This window comes from Vanellus vanellus (genome assembly GCF_965231255.1).
Source record: "Vanellus vanellus genome assembly, chromosome: 1".
NCBI lineage: Eukaryota > Metazoa > Chordata > Aves > Charadriiformes > Charadriidae > Vanellus > Vanellus vanellus.
In genome coordinates, this window is record NC_138905.1 from 44842116 (window position 1) to 44858101 (window position 15986).

Here is a 15986-nt window from a genome sequence, read left to right on the forward strand (position 1 = left end):
GCTCAAGCATGTGACTCCATTAAGTGTCTGCGCAGCGCTGTCAGCTATTCCCTGGGGAAATTTCACTTAGTATCTCAGGAAAAAATGCTGGTTTAGCCACTCTGCTGTTTATATGCATTCCTAGAGAAAATGAAGTGGTTTGTTCCTGTTTAAAGAGATAAATACATTGAGTAACTCTGAATGTGCTATTGTTTCTCGAGTACATCGCAAGTTTTCTTTTTTATGAAAGCAGGGGTGGAAGTGATGAAAGTAATATTTTACATTTTTAGAGAAAAACTGTCTGTTTAGCGCTACATATAATTGTGCATGACCTTGCAAACTCTTTTATCTTTTTATACTAAGGGAGAAGTTAAAAAAATAGATAATAGCATATCCAGCGCTTGTGGATGCACTCACTACATTTGTGGTAACTTTTTCATATTCCTATATCTGGTTTGTTTTAGCTTACAGTAAAGAAATAGGACCCTAATAACCTTCTCGAATATAAACACCCTTTTATCTTGATTTTATGGGTGCCTACCTAGTTATGCAATGATGCTGTCTTTTCTGAATATGATGCTTTGTCTGCTAACCCATCCATTTTGTGGTGGGGGTGTAGGAGTGTCATAAAACTGCCCATGCTTTCAATCAGGTATGGTGAGAGGTAGATAGGAAGCAGGTTGTGAACCTTAGCTGAGTGTGAGCACTGCAACTGCTCCTAGTCCACTCTCGAGCACGAATGAGATGACATCTCACACCAGAGCAATGACATCTCACACCAGAGCAACAGACCTGTCCAGCCAGCATGAGGGTAGGTGCCTAGTCTTCAGATCAGACCTCTGCTCCCTTCCCTCACTCAGTTACCCCATGCAGACTAAATTTCAGCTGTACTGTACATGGAGGTGCTTGAGGTATGCTGCAATCCTGACTTCAGCCCAGGCTAAAGTGCCTCCAGGAGCAAAGTACGCACACAGAGTACCACTTGAGCATATTGCTGTCCCACAGGTAATTGTAAACATACTAATTTAATTGACAGAAAGGCTACACTTTGTGATGTGTAAAATTATTCATATAGTGTACTTAGACCAATGTTAAATATTAAAATTCTTTAAAAATAAGACCATCAGATATTTTTTTTTTTTACTTCCATAGTAGGAACGGTATCAGTTTTAGGCAGTTTTGCATTTTGTAGCATTTTCTTAAGCTGAATTATACCTTCTCCTCCCCTCACCCCCATTTGGTAATTAAACCCACAAACCAATCAGGTATAAAAGTTAGAAAACTTTTGCAGAGCATAGGACTTTGCCCTACTTCTGTCTTCAGTGATTCTGTTAATTTGCTTGATGATTTCCACCCCCCACCCCCCCCGGTAACATCTATTTCTTTTGGTGTTAGAGAAGGATGATGTCTGTATCTTCCAAGAGGTGACAGTACTGAATCCTGGGCAGTCAGTGGTTCAGTACTTGGATGGAGACCTTTGTTACACTGTACAGTGTTTACAAGAAAAAGATCAGATCACGGGATACAATGCCATGCATTTCACAATGGTGAACTGTTCCCAGCAATGTGAAGCTGTGAGTATTCTTAATATACAGGAACAGTGCAATTTGTGAGCACAACTGCACAACTAGGATGAAAGTCAAAGAGAAGACTTTTGCTAGTCCTATTTGCTCAGCAAGAACTTGAGAACTTAACAGTGATGATGTGTATCTTGTGCCTGCAGGATTATTTTGAGAGGCAATTTCTAGTAGCATACATAGACATATCCATCCATCCATATGTTGTTTCTCTTGGTATTTTTAGTTTCAGAAATCAATGAATTTTCTTGTACTGCATGTTAAAAAATATTTGGTTTTTTGTTTTTGTTTGTTTGTTTGTTTGTTTTTTTGCTTTCCTTTCTTCCCAGCATCAAATATATATGCCTTCAGCTAGTCACCATACTTGTTGTGGCACCTGTCAAAATGTGTCCTGCTCTTTTCATACTGAGAATGGAACACTAATTGTGTATGAGGTAAGTGCCTCTGGACAGAGATAGAAAATAACTATAATGGTACGATAAACAGGTGTCTGACAGTCACTTCTTAGTTAACTCGTGCTGTGAGTCTTGCTTCATACATCCTTACTGCTGGTTATGCACTTAGGGACTATTTATGGCATATGATTGGAAAAAAGTGTGTTTATATAAAGACCTGCCATTTCACACAAGGTGAATACCTTATTTCATTTCATTGGTTGTAATATTTTCTCCAAAGATATGTGAATGTCATCCTTTACTTAAGGTTGGATATGTTCTAAGTGCAGGGTAGGAATCAAATTGTAACTCTAAGTCACAGACTGTGATTTAGACAAGTTGGGCACTTCTGAGTCCACATCAGAACTCCTGTGTCCCCCTCCTCCCAGGACCACTCTTCTCCCCATTCTCTGGTTTCTGCAGAAGGGAAGTGTGCAAACTGAAGCACTGAGGTTCAGGATCCTGATGGTGTGTTCCAGCATCCACATACCAGGAAATTTAGATGTGGCCATGACTTAGTTCACGCTTCCCATCGCTTCTGGAGCAAAAGAAAGTATTGGACTTTCTTCCTGGTGCAGAGCCCTTTCGTTCTGCACTAGGACACCCACGCTGAGCAGTATGCTGGAGAGTAGAGCCATGGCTGCAGGGAGTAGTCGTCACTGGTAGTCAGTAGGTGGGCTTTCCCTTTGCTGCCTGTGGGTGGTTTGCAAAAAACTTTCAACTCCAGTAGGTACTACAGCATGAGGGCACCACTTTTACAGACATTTGGAGTTGGAGATAATGCTGAAATGTTTTGTCTTTCCTGACAATGGTTTTGTTTTAAATATTCAGGAAGGAAGCACCTGGAGCTCCAACTGCACCAACTACAAATGTGCAAAGACTGCAGCAGGGGCCATCATACTGGGATCCAGTGTTGTCTGTCCCCCTTTTAACGACACTGAGTGTACAAAGGTTTGTACTTTTGGTGAGGTAAGTGACAATAACTGATCTGGAGTTTGCCTTACACTTGACAATGCATGCGTACCTCATGCACTTCCCTTAAACTAAAAATGTGGTAAGTAAGAACACGTAAGTGAACAATTTACAGTCTTGTTTTCTATGTTTCTGTTTGCTTTCTGACTGACAAAACATCTGTGACGAGTATGAAAGTTTGTTTTCGGTCTTAATGATGACTGCACTTAAATTATTGTGCAATTGGAGTCACGCTTGACATACCACTATGCAAAATGATAATCACTATGTCTTACTTTAGTTTGGAATAACACTTTGCCAGGTTTGTAGAACACATACACTAAACAAATTGGATCAAGCAATGTAGAAATGCTGCATATAAAAGTGGGCTATATTAAAAATTCCTTAAGCTATTGCAAAGATTAGAAAGATGACAGAGTATATATAAACTTTATTATCTCTTAAACTAAACTTTGTCTAACAAAAAAAAATATCTATCATGCATGAAAGGATATCTACCTACATGATATATCTAAAAATGTAAATGTGGCATATCCATATAAACTGGTTTGAAGAATGTGGATGCTTCATGTACATTACATATTTGTTTACAATTTTAACTTTTAATTTAATATTTCTCTAGCTTTATAACACTTCTTATAATTCTAGTTCTTGCACTTGCAGTACACCATATATTTAATATAAGCTACAAATAGCAATAAAATAAATATACATGTAGAGAGGGTAAGAACCAGCGCTGCCTTGACTACAGATTATAAATTTAGCACAAGTCCTACTTATCCATTGCATTTGTTTAAAAAAGTCCTTATTTATTCCAATCCTCAAGAAGGCATTCTGTCTAAAATTCATGCCTGTTCTACTTTGACTTTATGCTTCAGTTTCTTCCTTGGAATCCCTTTGTCACCATCTATTAGGATTTTCCCTTAGTAATAATGGTTAAGATTTTAAAGAACAGAGCCCTAAAATTAACTTCCTGACTCAGTCTGACCTGTTTTTCAGAGATGCTGAGCATAGACTTGAGCCAGTAGTCAAGGAGAAAGCTCTTCTGACAGGCAGCTCAGGATAATTTAGGAATATGGATTTAAGAGGCTAAGTTTAAGTGCTCATTTAAGAAGTTCTTTAACAACTTATTCAGTAATTTTTCTGTAACAAGATAAAAAAATGCATGTTAGCATGAAAAGATGGAAATTTAAAATGTCTTTTTTCTGTTGCTTTAAGAGTGCTATTGATGGTCAGTTGTCTGCTTGATATGCAGTTCTGGGCTATGCACTAAAATTGCGGGCATTTGTTTCTAGCTTGCACCCATTCTGACAGATTCTGAGAGTCTCTCTCTCCCCCTCTCATGCTCTCTTTTAGTTTCAAAAGGATACTTTCTTCACTTTGATACATTTTTACTTTCTTGCTAACAAGCAACTTTAGAAGAAAACAATAACAGACTACAATTGTTTCAGAAAAAGTATTAGTTCTGAATTGCTGCAGTTAAAAGTTCTCTTTCAAAACTGTGTGTATATATATGCATATATATTTAATCTTATAAAGAGCTACTTATTAGGTATTAATTTTCTCCTTGGCATATGAACAGTATAAATCCCTTTTTACATCATCAGCAAAGCTGCATACATTAATTTTTTTAACTACCCTAATAAATCTCAGTGGTGGTGAAAGAGATGGTATTGGATGATATAAAAAGATGCTCATAGAAACTAAGTGGCTTATTCAAAGGAGACCAGATCAGATCAGATAAGCAGTGACGAGTTCATTTTCAGTGCTAAAGGCTGTAAAATTTGTGAACGAAACCTTCAGCTCATACATATCTGTATTCTCTTGATTTCAGTAATACTATCTTTTATTAGTTGGGCATCTTTAAAACATAGAATGTCTTGAGATACAGTTCACCTTTGCATTGGGCACAGTCTTTTTTGATATATTCTCCCTTTATTTTCCTAGAACGGAGGAATTGTGCAGACGTATAACGACGGCTGCTGCAAGACCTGTAAGTGATAAAGGCTGCAATATGTGCTAGTTTGGCTTTGGTTTTGGAGGGCTGTGGTTTTTAACTTCAGTTGCTGGGACATAACAAAGGAAAGAGCATGCAGTCCCCCCACAAATCACGTAAAATCATTATAGTTACCTAACTATTCCTATTAAAAGGTCTTGCTTCATTTGGCTGCTGACTTGGTGATTTTTAACATTATTGTTCTGGAGTATAACCAAATCTCTCCAAGTATAACCTGTGGAAGATGAAAAGTTATCTCAATTAAAATAATGAAAACATTCTCGTTATTGCTAAGATGACTCTAAAATATTGCCTATATGATTTTCACCATAAAAGATAAATGATTTCTAATTTGATGATGTTTTGAAATATGTCTCCAAACTTTCCAATTTATTCTGTATCAGTAGTATGTATTTTCTAGGGCCAAAATACTGGAATTCTTTTTTTTTTAATCCCAAATGAGGAAAAGTTATAGTAATATTGTTGTTAGCAACCCTTATATAAAATTGACTTTTTAATATCTGGGAATTCAGTCACATTTTCTGAGTGTGTAACTTTAAAATATGATGAATTGTGACACAAGCTTATATAAAGGTTTCATAAGTTATGCAATTTTAAAAGTAGATTAAGAACAAAATTATTTTCTCTGCAGTTTTGACTAGGAAAGGTTTTATGATCAAGGTATATAATTATATATACATAAAAATAAAACACTATTGTGTAAAACTAATTGTGTAGAGCAAGAAGGTGCTGAATGCCACAGAAAATCCTCCACCCTCTTTTTGGGCCTTTTTTGTGTTCAACATTAGAGTTAAAATATATAAGCAAATTAGCCTTTAGAATTTTTTTATTACTTAACAATATTGTATAAGTTGTCACAGACTTATTACCATATATTGCACAGTTATTAAATAAAATTCAGAAGTGCAATGTAAATAACTTTGCAATATAAAGGGCAATATTCATCTTTATCAAACACAGAACAATACTCAAGTTTCCAAGTTATGCAAAGCTTTGCAAATGAACTGCAAGTATTGTTCTATCATAGTCAAAACACAGAAAATAAAAGCTATTTGAATAAAACAAAATACTTTTTAAAAAAAAGGAGAATCAGCAGAGAAAACTAACACTCCACAATCGTGCTAAAATCTTATTAATCAATATTCTTTCTCTAATGAGATAAGCTACGTTGAAAAATATTTAACTAAACCCCCTCAAATTAGGTTGGCTTTATTTAGAAAATTAGTCTAAAGAATTCATGGCTATTGGTTTTCTGTTGACCAGGAAGTTTTATCATTTTGGCCATATTCTGTGGCCTCAGGAAAGGCATTGTTATACTTCAGAAATAACTTGCTGAGGTGGCTGCTACAAGACCAGATATAATTCATACAATTATATGCTCTTTTATTTTTATTTTAATTTTGCTTTATTTTTAACTAAAAGCATGTGCCCTGTGGTGAAGCAGTTAAAAAGAGTACTTATAAATAGAGCTTGCAGCACCTTGTGGTTTTAATGGGGACAATAACCTTTCCGAAAGAGCTTGATTCAATGCATGCAAAGTGAGTGCATATATTTAATTCTTACCTTGCCATAGAGAGTGTCATTGCAAAAGTTTGGTTTAAAAGGAAGCATCATTCCAGTTTTGTGTTAACCGGGAGAATAATAAAGTTTAGGCCATCTTTAGTGAGACCTGAAGCAGCTGCAGACTTCCTAAATTTGGAAGACTAACAGGAAAGCTCGTCAACTTTTGCTAAAAGAAAAATTGCAGTTGGCAGTGTAAGAATTAATGAAATGTCATTTATATAAAAATGTTTTTATTTCATGAGAAACTTATATTCCTAATGATTCTGCCAGGTTCTGGATTGGGTCTATTACCCTTTGCCATTAGTCCAGTAGTGCCTACTGATAGTATTAATTGTGAACCAGGTATTATTTTTAATAATGTATTTTCTTTTCTTAATAATAGTGTAAGCACTGCTTGATATATGCATATAGCTGTCATCATCATTAAATGTTACCATGCAGTTACTGGTGCTGGGCCCGATACTGAGAGATGCTGGTCCTCTGTGGGCCTTCCAGACAGTGTTTTTCTAAAGCCCGGTTAGGGTTCACTGCTCAGCACCTGTCAGAATTAGGTTCATCCATTTATGGTATATACTACTGATGATTCTTCCTCCTGTTCATTTCTGAAATCAGTTTTATTCCATGAACTTACTGTACAGGGTAATGTTACTTCAAAAAATACCATCATCCTGACTACTGTTACCAACAGATTCTAAATCTAATCACAGGTCTCTGAATTTAATGTCTGAACTGTTTTTTGCCTTAAAATAGAGCAAGAGTGCATTACTGCCTGGTCTCACCTTTGCAGATATGGATTTATGCTGTATTTCTGCTTTGTCACAAATACCATGTTTTACAAAGTTATGAAAATGTTGGGGGTGGGGGGAAACGTACAATTACAATCACGCATTAATAAATACTCTTTACACCAGAAATTACAGAACGTTACAGAACTGTTGCATTATGATCATAATTATTTGCTTTTAAAGATAGGTAAGTCACTGAAACTCCTTACTCAAATAAGGAGTGAGTAAAAAAATCACACCTGATACTGAATACAGATCTTCGTGACAGTTGAAGATGGGAGAGAGTGAAGTATAGCAGTAGAGTTTTCATTAGACATCCGCACCTTATACTCTGAAATGTCATATATCTCTCTATATGACTTGTAGAAGTACAAAGATTGCATTGTCTACACATATTCATGCTGGCAAGCACTTTCTGATGGAAATACCAGATGACTTATTTTTCTTAAGTGTTGCTGAGGAAGGAAAACCAAGATGCTGTAGGCTGTAACAGCTTCGATCGTACAGTGATCTGCTGGTTCAGTAAGAGAATCTTCTCTGATCCTGCAATGTGCAGATTAAAATCTAGCTGCGCTCTGGGGCCAGGCTAATTTTTAGATACCCACTGGAGCTATGGCTGTGGAATATCTTGGTTACTCAGAGCTGATCTATCTTATAAAAGTGCTCACAAGCTTCTGGGGGACAGAAAAGTTCTTTTTGTGTACACCCAACCATGAAGGCAGGTGCTGAAGGTGGAGAACCTCTGCTGAATGGTGCTTATTATTTTATATGCTGGATGTCCAGAATGGTTGTGTAGCAAAACCAATAGATGATTTTGATGGGTAGTGAAACTGGAGATCTAAATCACTGCTGTTACACAGATAATAATAACAGTCTGATATGGACTGCTGCATGAAAGACTGTATGTTCAATTGTTTCAGTATTATATTATGATTTTTACTATGTTAAAAATGGCTTTGCGCTGTACAGCTTCGGTGGTAAAATAAAAGAAAAAAACTATCAGTATCTCCCAGAATGTACTTAAAAATGCAGTATTTCCCTAATCCTAGATCTATATGCTGACTCAGTGCTACATGCTTCAGTTCTGGTGGTAAAAACTGCACCATATTTAGCAAATATACGCATCCCTCCCTTTCAAAGCTTCCTTGAGGGATGTCTTTCTCAAAACTATATTGAAATGATATAGTCCTATTTAAAATCTAAACATTCAAAATAGCATCAAGGTTGTAATCACATTCACATTCACATTCACAGCTTTACCTTCTCAAATGTTAAGTTCTGAAAATTTTCTAAAACGCAGAATCAAAATCTTAATTACATTCAATATTCCTATTAAAACAGAATTAATTTTAATACTACTCAAAATCACCGGAGGCATCTTTTTTCTAATTGTTTATATTTGTCTTGCCATATGTGCAATTTAAAATCTTATTAATATTCTAATATTTTTAAAATCTGCATAGCTTAATGGACCACTTAATGCCTCGTATGTGCCAACTATAAAATCGGTAATACTGCAAAGGAAGTGTCTATTAATATATGAGATTTTTTTTTTCTAAACCATTATTTAATTATGGAATTAATAGTTTCAGTGTGTACATTAATAGAAACAAAGTATTATTATTAAAATTATTTTCATATTTTCACTTTTGTAGTAGCAAATACAGTACAAAAAGTGTACTGATTCAGTATGCATTTTCTGTATTTTATCAGGCAAAAAGGAAGAAAGGATTTGCCAGAAAATGACAATCAGGACAACCATAAGAAAAAATGACTGTATAAGTCAAAGCCCGGTAAGCATAAAAGACCTGTGTTTCATGCTGGGCCTATGGCGCACCATATCAAGTATTAAGAAGTGGGTTATAGCTATCAGCAAGCAACAAAAAATGCTGCTATCTTCTCAAAAGCAGACCTTTGACCCTAGGAATGTTATCCTACTCGTAAACAGAGTAAAATTAGCTGTTTCTATGGCTGAAAGATTGAGTCCTCCTACCTGGAAAAACATCTGGCTTCAAATGAAAAGTACACAGCATAATTGCTTGTAACTAAGAAAGGCGCTGAACTCTTCACCATGAAATAACATCCCACTCTAAAAGAGGAGTGGAAATGCTTCCACTTAGGATGTGATGGAAACACTGCTGCATTCCTCTTTGAAGACCTTTACTCTCTGGGTGTCTTCTCCTCCACACAGCATGTGTCTCTATATCATAAATTCATTGATCCCATTTATTTATGGGTCTGCTTAAGACATCCTATTTCTCAGCTTTGGCGTAGCTCCATCTATAAAACACAAGACACGTCTGAGCAGCAAATGTTCTCCTCATGTCACACTTAAAGGAGATGCAATCGATGCAATATCTTGAGACTTCCAAAAGCTGTCTGGTAAGATGCTGTTGAAGAATCTATACAGTCATAAGGAAAGAGGCAAAATATCACCACAGACTGGAAGCTGAGCGGGTTAAGTTCCATCCTATTTATTTAGTTTTAGAAGAAGGGTTGGTAATGAGTGAGTATAAATATGTAGATGAAATTACAGTTATTTGCCATAATTAAGAGCACAGAAGACTGTGCAGAGCTTCACAGATACTTTGACAACCTATGTTAAGGGACAGCAATACGACAAAATAAAAACTTGGTATTGACTGAAGCAAAGAATATTAAAAAGATTTAGTCAAACCTCACAGGTTTTTAAGCTAGCTGAAAAGGACTTTGCCCTTGCATCCAGTTCTGTTAAATGCACTCCTGCAGACAGGAAGGCTATCTAAGAGTTATGACATTTAGGGAATAGGATAGGGAGTGGAAACACACTTGTTGTAGTGTCTCTTACGAGCCGATGCAGTACTATTGAGAGTGCTCTGTGCAGTTATGGTCCCTCCACATTGCTGCAGAACTAGAGAGGGTTCAGAGGGGAGCAAAGAGAATGTTGACCAGGTCATTCCACAAATGGCGCAACAAATGATGCCTTCATTTTATGACTTGCCATTGTAGATTCTTTATCTTTTCTTCCTTCTCTACCGACCTTCCAAAAAGACCTATCCCTATCCCACCTCCATCCGTATTACAGCCTCCTTTCCCCAAATATTTTCTTGTCTCCAGTTTCCTTGACGGCTGGACCCTTCCCGCTGTCCAGGTTCCCTTACGCTTCACCCAGAAGTCCCTCCAGATTTCCATGTCCTCAAAATCTCTATTCATACCCTTAGCTCCATTTCCTTTCCCCTCCAGCTCCCCCACAGCAAAACCATTGGCACTTTCTTTCAATCCTGTGATTTTGGCCCATCACATAGTGGTATCTCCTATGGCTGGTTTGGAACTACATAAGCGTTCATTGGCCAGATTAATGCTGTCAAACTTTGGAAGGGCTGAATATAATTACATTTAATTAATTAATAACTGAGAGTATTAGTGCTTCGGACAAGGTCTTTTTTTCCCCCCCGTCAAATTTCAGGAAAGCTGTAAGAGCATCCTTTTGGTCTAATTTGTTTGCATATGGCCCATTTGTTCACAGGCTGTTTGGAAGGGAGTGGATCAAAGCATCTTTCATACGCCTCACTTGCATAAGAAATCAGATTTAAAACTATCCCCAAAAGAACTACATCTAGTATGCCTGTTATCAATTTCACAGCATATCGACTCTGCTTAAGTCTTAATTAAAATGTATCGATTTCTTTTCTATCAGAATATCAGGTAACAAGACTCTTCACTTAATGTGTTAGTGAGAGAAAGCTTAGCTCTGCTCAGTCTAGAGCACAAATAATGTTACAGCCAGTCTCTGCCCTTGCTGGTTTGTTACTGCATCTACCTTTTGGATGTAGTTGTTACAGTGATAACACAGCTAATATTGGTGTGCCTTAGTCACAAGCAGTATGAATAAGAAAGGGAAAAGTTTTTGCTATGGTATGCTCCTCCTCTTGAACCTTCAAGGAAGATAGATTTGCCTTCATTTTGCTTAGAAGAATTTAACTTTTCAGCAGTGAACATGAAAAGAACACGAATTTATCTACAATGGTTTGAAGTTATTAATTTGTAAACTAGGATATATATCTACTAGGGTAGATTTTGGTATCCACAGCACAAAGTTTTGCTCAAGGTTAAGACAGAATACATGATAAAATGACCAAAAAAAAGTTTAATTAAAAAAAAATATTAAAAATGTGTCTACACTTAGAATGAATTTTAGAAGATAAAATAATTTTTAAGACCAGAGTCCTTTTCAAATCTAAAAATGGGGTTTAATCACAAAGGAGTTTGAAATGTAATATGTTTATAACATAATCTGAGATCTCTAACTTCAGTTATTCTTTTACTCAGATAAATGTGGCTTCTTGTGATGGAAAGTGCCCGTCTGCAACAATTTTCAATGTCAATATTGATAGCCATTTAAGATTCTGTAAATGCTGTCGCGAAAATGGAACACGTAATCTGACTGTGCCACTACGCTGCTCAGGAAATGGCACTGAAATTATGTACGTCATTCAAGAGCCTATAGACTGCTCATGCCAGTGGAACTGAACATTACTGTGGATGTGATTTAATTGAAGAATTAAAATGAGTTTCCTTTCACCAGACTCTTTTTTGACCTTGGATGGCTATAGTACTCTGCAGGGAAAAAAAAATTAAAATGTCCTCAATTATGGTTAATAATGTAACTTTTCACAAATTTAGTAAAAACTATGTTGTTCATTGTTCTTCAAATTTTCTTTTTAAATATTGGAATGTATACAAAGAAAAATATAAACCCTTTTGACAAGGTATAATTTAGCCATCATTTATTTCTACTCATTGGATTTCCAATGAGTAGTTGAAAGTCGAGTTGTTGAAAGATGGTTAATATCTGTGTTTCCAGAGTTTTAAAATTTTGGATTGTGGGTTCCTATCAAAGTTCAGAATTTCTCAGTGGTTCTTTTCCTTTCACTTGGAAACTTCCAATTAAGAACCACCGCTGGTCCCACATTTAAATGGGAAAGAAGCATATTGCGGTTTTGAGAATGACTGAATTAATTTATTAAAAAAATAGTGGGTTCAACTGAAACACTTTTTTGTATTACTGAAAAGTCTATCTTTTGTCCATTAAGCTGTTGTGAATGAAGAGACTCTGATTACACCGTAAGTCACTGAGAAACACCACGGCTGTGGTCTGTAAGTACCTGTAGTATATCTCCACAGCACATAGTAGAATCATAACAATGTCTTTAAACCTTTGAAATTTGTTTAATTTTGATATATATTATAAATATGAAGCATGACTAGGCAAAGGCTGAAGAGTTCAAGCTTTTGTGCCTAAGCTGTTTCTGATATGAAGGTTTCTATTTTATCTCCATTTTTCACTTTTCACAAATAAGGAACTGGCTGTCTACTAGCTGTAGAATAAGATTTGCTGTATATATATATTTATTGAAAAAACAGGATACTGCACATTTTAATTATTCATAATAGGGTTCTTTGTTTTCCAGTTGGAAGATCTGTGTTCAGTATATTTTTACAAAACACGTAAACCCGTTTAATTTTTTTTAAATATTGAGATTTGGACTATTGATTGAATTTAGGATTCATAATTTTTGAGTCCAGGAAAAAAGATCCAGGTAAAATATATGTTTCAAAGGGCTTAGATGAGCTATTCATGTCCAATCAGGCTGCGAATGTCCATGATTCAGCACCGTAAGCTGAATATATTCTCCCTTTTATTAAACACACTGCATAACCTTATCTTAAAAACTAAGGATACAATTTATGCTTGTTTTTAGAAGACTACTTTGCTTTATAAACTCACTGAATGAAACTGGTTTAAATGATGACAGTAGGAGTTTTGCCATAGACCTCAGTGTGGCCAGTATATTCCTTATGGAAATTGCTTCAGAATTAAAATTCTTGTCTAAAAGTCTGAAAACTTTTGGACAAAAAGTTTTTATTTCAAGCTGTCATCATTTAAATACCAAAACGCTGTATTATTACATCCGTTTACACAATGAAAAATAAGCAATACAAAATAAAAAAAAAAAAAACAACTGAAAATTCAAGGCTATTTTGCTACTTTGTATAACAAATCTTTAAACATTTGCTGTATTCAGTTTGACAGCTTATAAAGAAAACCAGCATATGCTGTGAAATCTGTCTTTACTAACAAGACTGCACTTATCTATCTCCTTAAAATAGTGACTTGGTTTAAAATTTAAAGAGCAACTTTTTGTATTATCAGTAAAATATTTAACTATTATAAAAAATAGTGATCACCTAGCAATCAAAATAAAGTGCCTTTTTGAGAAAGTCTATGTTTGTTTTGCATGTTTTTATAAATTATGTGGCAGATATTTCAAGCTGTTATATACTAGGGCCTAGAACCAAAATATTCTCTGATATTGCTGTTGGAATTTGCATATGGAAAATTTTCATGCAGGTCAGAAATGGAAATTAAATCATAGTCGTAGCCACAATGTTTGTGTATTCATACAGCGTATTAACAACTTTTAAAAGAAAAATACATGCTTAGGTTCTTTTGATTTATTAACAGAGAGATAGGAATACTATATCTGCATCAAGAGAGTTTGGCCAAAACCTTCATTCATTCTTAATGAATTTAGCATTTGATAAATTACTTAAGGAACTTAAGGAAGCTCCTACAAGATACCGTTTTCCCACATAATGAGAAAACACTTGATGTGTTTCAATTGAACAGCTGTGCTTTTTGTAAGCTATATGCTTTTGTAAGATTTAGACCTGTATTTGTATTTAAACAGAAATTAATAAATATTATTTTGTGGAATGCTAATAAATCATTGTTGATGCATTTAATTTACCTATGCCACTATGGATGAATGATACTGCAGAATCTTAGATAAACCTGGAAATTAAAAGCAGTTATGCTTAAAATTAAGTCCATTATAACCTGCAATAGGAAAATGGTGTTAAAAGATCTTTTTCCCACTTACTCAATTTGTGTTATTTTAAGTGCAACAATCACTAGGAACTGTGCCAGGGACATACCTGAAGCCTACAGCAAAATCTTACATCTTCAGTGAGAGCTGGATATGGTCTAAGACTGCCTTTCATTTCACAACTAAACTTGAAATTCAGACCGCTTTGGCCTGGTCAGAAAGTGAACATCTAATAAAACTTGTGAACCATTTTCTGGACCCCCGTTACCTCCATGAAGGTGACACTGGCACCAGGTGGTATGTTTTGTATAATGTGATCTAGCCCTTGCAGGCCATGCAACGGAGAGAAGGTTTGAATGAGCCTGCAGTGTGGCACGACTGTTCTGATCCAAATATTTCCTCAGTCTGTAACTTAAATAGAAATGTAGATGCAGTTCGTGGTTCCGTCTTGGTTTCCTCATGTCTCTTCAGCTCTGCATTCCTGCCTCAATCCCCAGCCTTGAATTGTGCGTAACCTTGTTTGCGCAGGCGTCTTGTGGACGGGTTTGGTAAGCTGATCCAACTCAAACCTAACTTAGTTAAACACCAAAATTGTTTATTATTGACTAAAAGAGCTTTAATACCCACAGAGTTCCCTCCTTTCTACTCCCTCTGCAACTAAGACTTGAATAACTTCTACTCCCCTAAAGGCAAGGCTGGGAATGCGTGCCTCTGTAACTCCCACACTGCCACCAGAAAACGTGAGGAACTGGGGAGAAGCTGTGTGCGTGACCGAGCGCTCGCCTGCCGCAGTAGCCCTGCCGTGCCCTGCCATTTCCCTCATTCCTAGCTGGTTGCACTTGTCCTTCACTCCTACGCTTCCTTGCTCTGTTCTCCTACTTGGGCTCACAGAAGGAATTCCACAATATAAGGGCGTACCCATAAAACTATGCAGATTTTTTTTTTCACGGATTAATACAAACCTATCTCTTAGAATCAGATTATAACTGAATATGCCTCTATAAAATAGTAAAGCTTTGGCCATATTATTTATAATATGCCTTTTATAATTCCATTGCCTTATTGCCAGGTCATTTTTTAAGACCAATTCTTGCCCCAATATGCAATTAGAATTTGAAGTACAGCTTTTAATATAGGGTGTTTTCATTACTAATATCCAAGACATAGAGCACGGGTATACAGACAGCTAATATTCTCATTTTTAGCTAGCCAAATCCGTATATTAAAAACTGAAAATAAAACATAATACATTTCCATGACTTATTACTTTTCCCCATTGCAGGCAGACACCTGCCCAAATACGTGCCTGTGTACTGGTGAAAAAGCTATTTGCACTGCAGTCTTTGTTACTAGTTTCTTTTGAGAGCAGGATCAGGCCTGAAGTACGTCATTTGAACACAGTTACAAGCCACATAATATACTGAAAGGTGGAGGTGTTTACAAGAGCACACTCCAGGGTGACGAACGGTCACTGCTCTGTTCGCAGTGCTTAAATAGTCACAAAATGCTGCTTCAGATGTGGCTCCTTTCCCCTGTCTTTTGTGCTCAGTTCTAGCTGGCACAAATTCAATTGTTTTTACTTGACCCCTTGTACTGCTGATAAACTCCGCTTACAGAGCATGGATTTTTATTTTATTTCTATTATGCATTGGTTCCATATATCTCTTTCCATCTCTTTTTTGCCGATCTCTCCTTTTGTAAGAATTTAAAGGGAAAACTCAATTTCCAAATATAGAGGTTCACTTTTGTGTAACAACTTACTGCCAAATAAATGTGTAGGTATCAGGCAG

At 36.1% G+C, this 15986-nt stretch overlaps 1 protein-coding gene across 1 annotated transcript in view; it reads left to right on the forward strand.

Annotated features, from left to right (window-relative positions):
• The window catches only part of OTOGL (otogelin like), a gene marked incomplete at its 3' end in the record, with an annotated part of 97062 nt that extends 85226 nt beyond the window's left edge, over positions 1–11836 (forward strand). The window contains exons 52-59 of the mRNA XM_082482757.1: positions 343–406; positions 1375–1553; positions 1886–1990; positions 2822–2941; positions 4910–4955; positions 6813–6884; positions 9041–9120; positions 11636–11836. Of these exons, the coding sequence (XP_082338883.1) occupies positions 343–406; positions 1375–1553; positions 1886–1990; positions 2822–2941; positions 4910–4955; positions 6813–6884; positions 9041–9120; positions 11636–11836 (867 nt within the window). The remainder of the gene's footprint in view (positions 1–342; positions 407–1374; positions 1554–1885; positions 1991–2821; positions 2942–4909; positions 4956–6812; positions 6885–9040; positions 9121–11635) is intronic.
• Positions 11837–15986: the final 4150 nt, after the last annotated feature.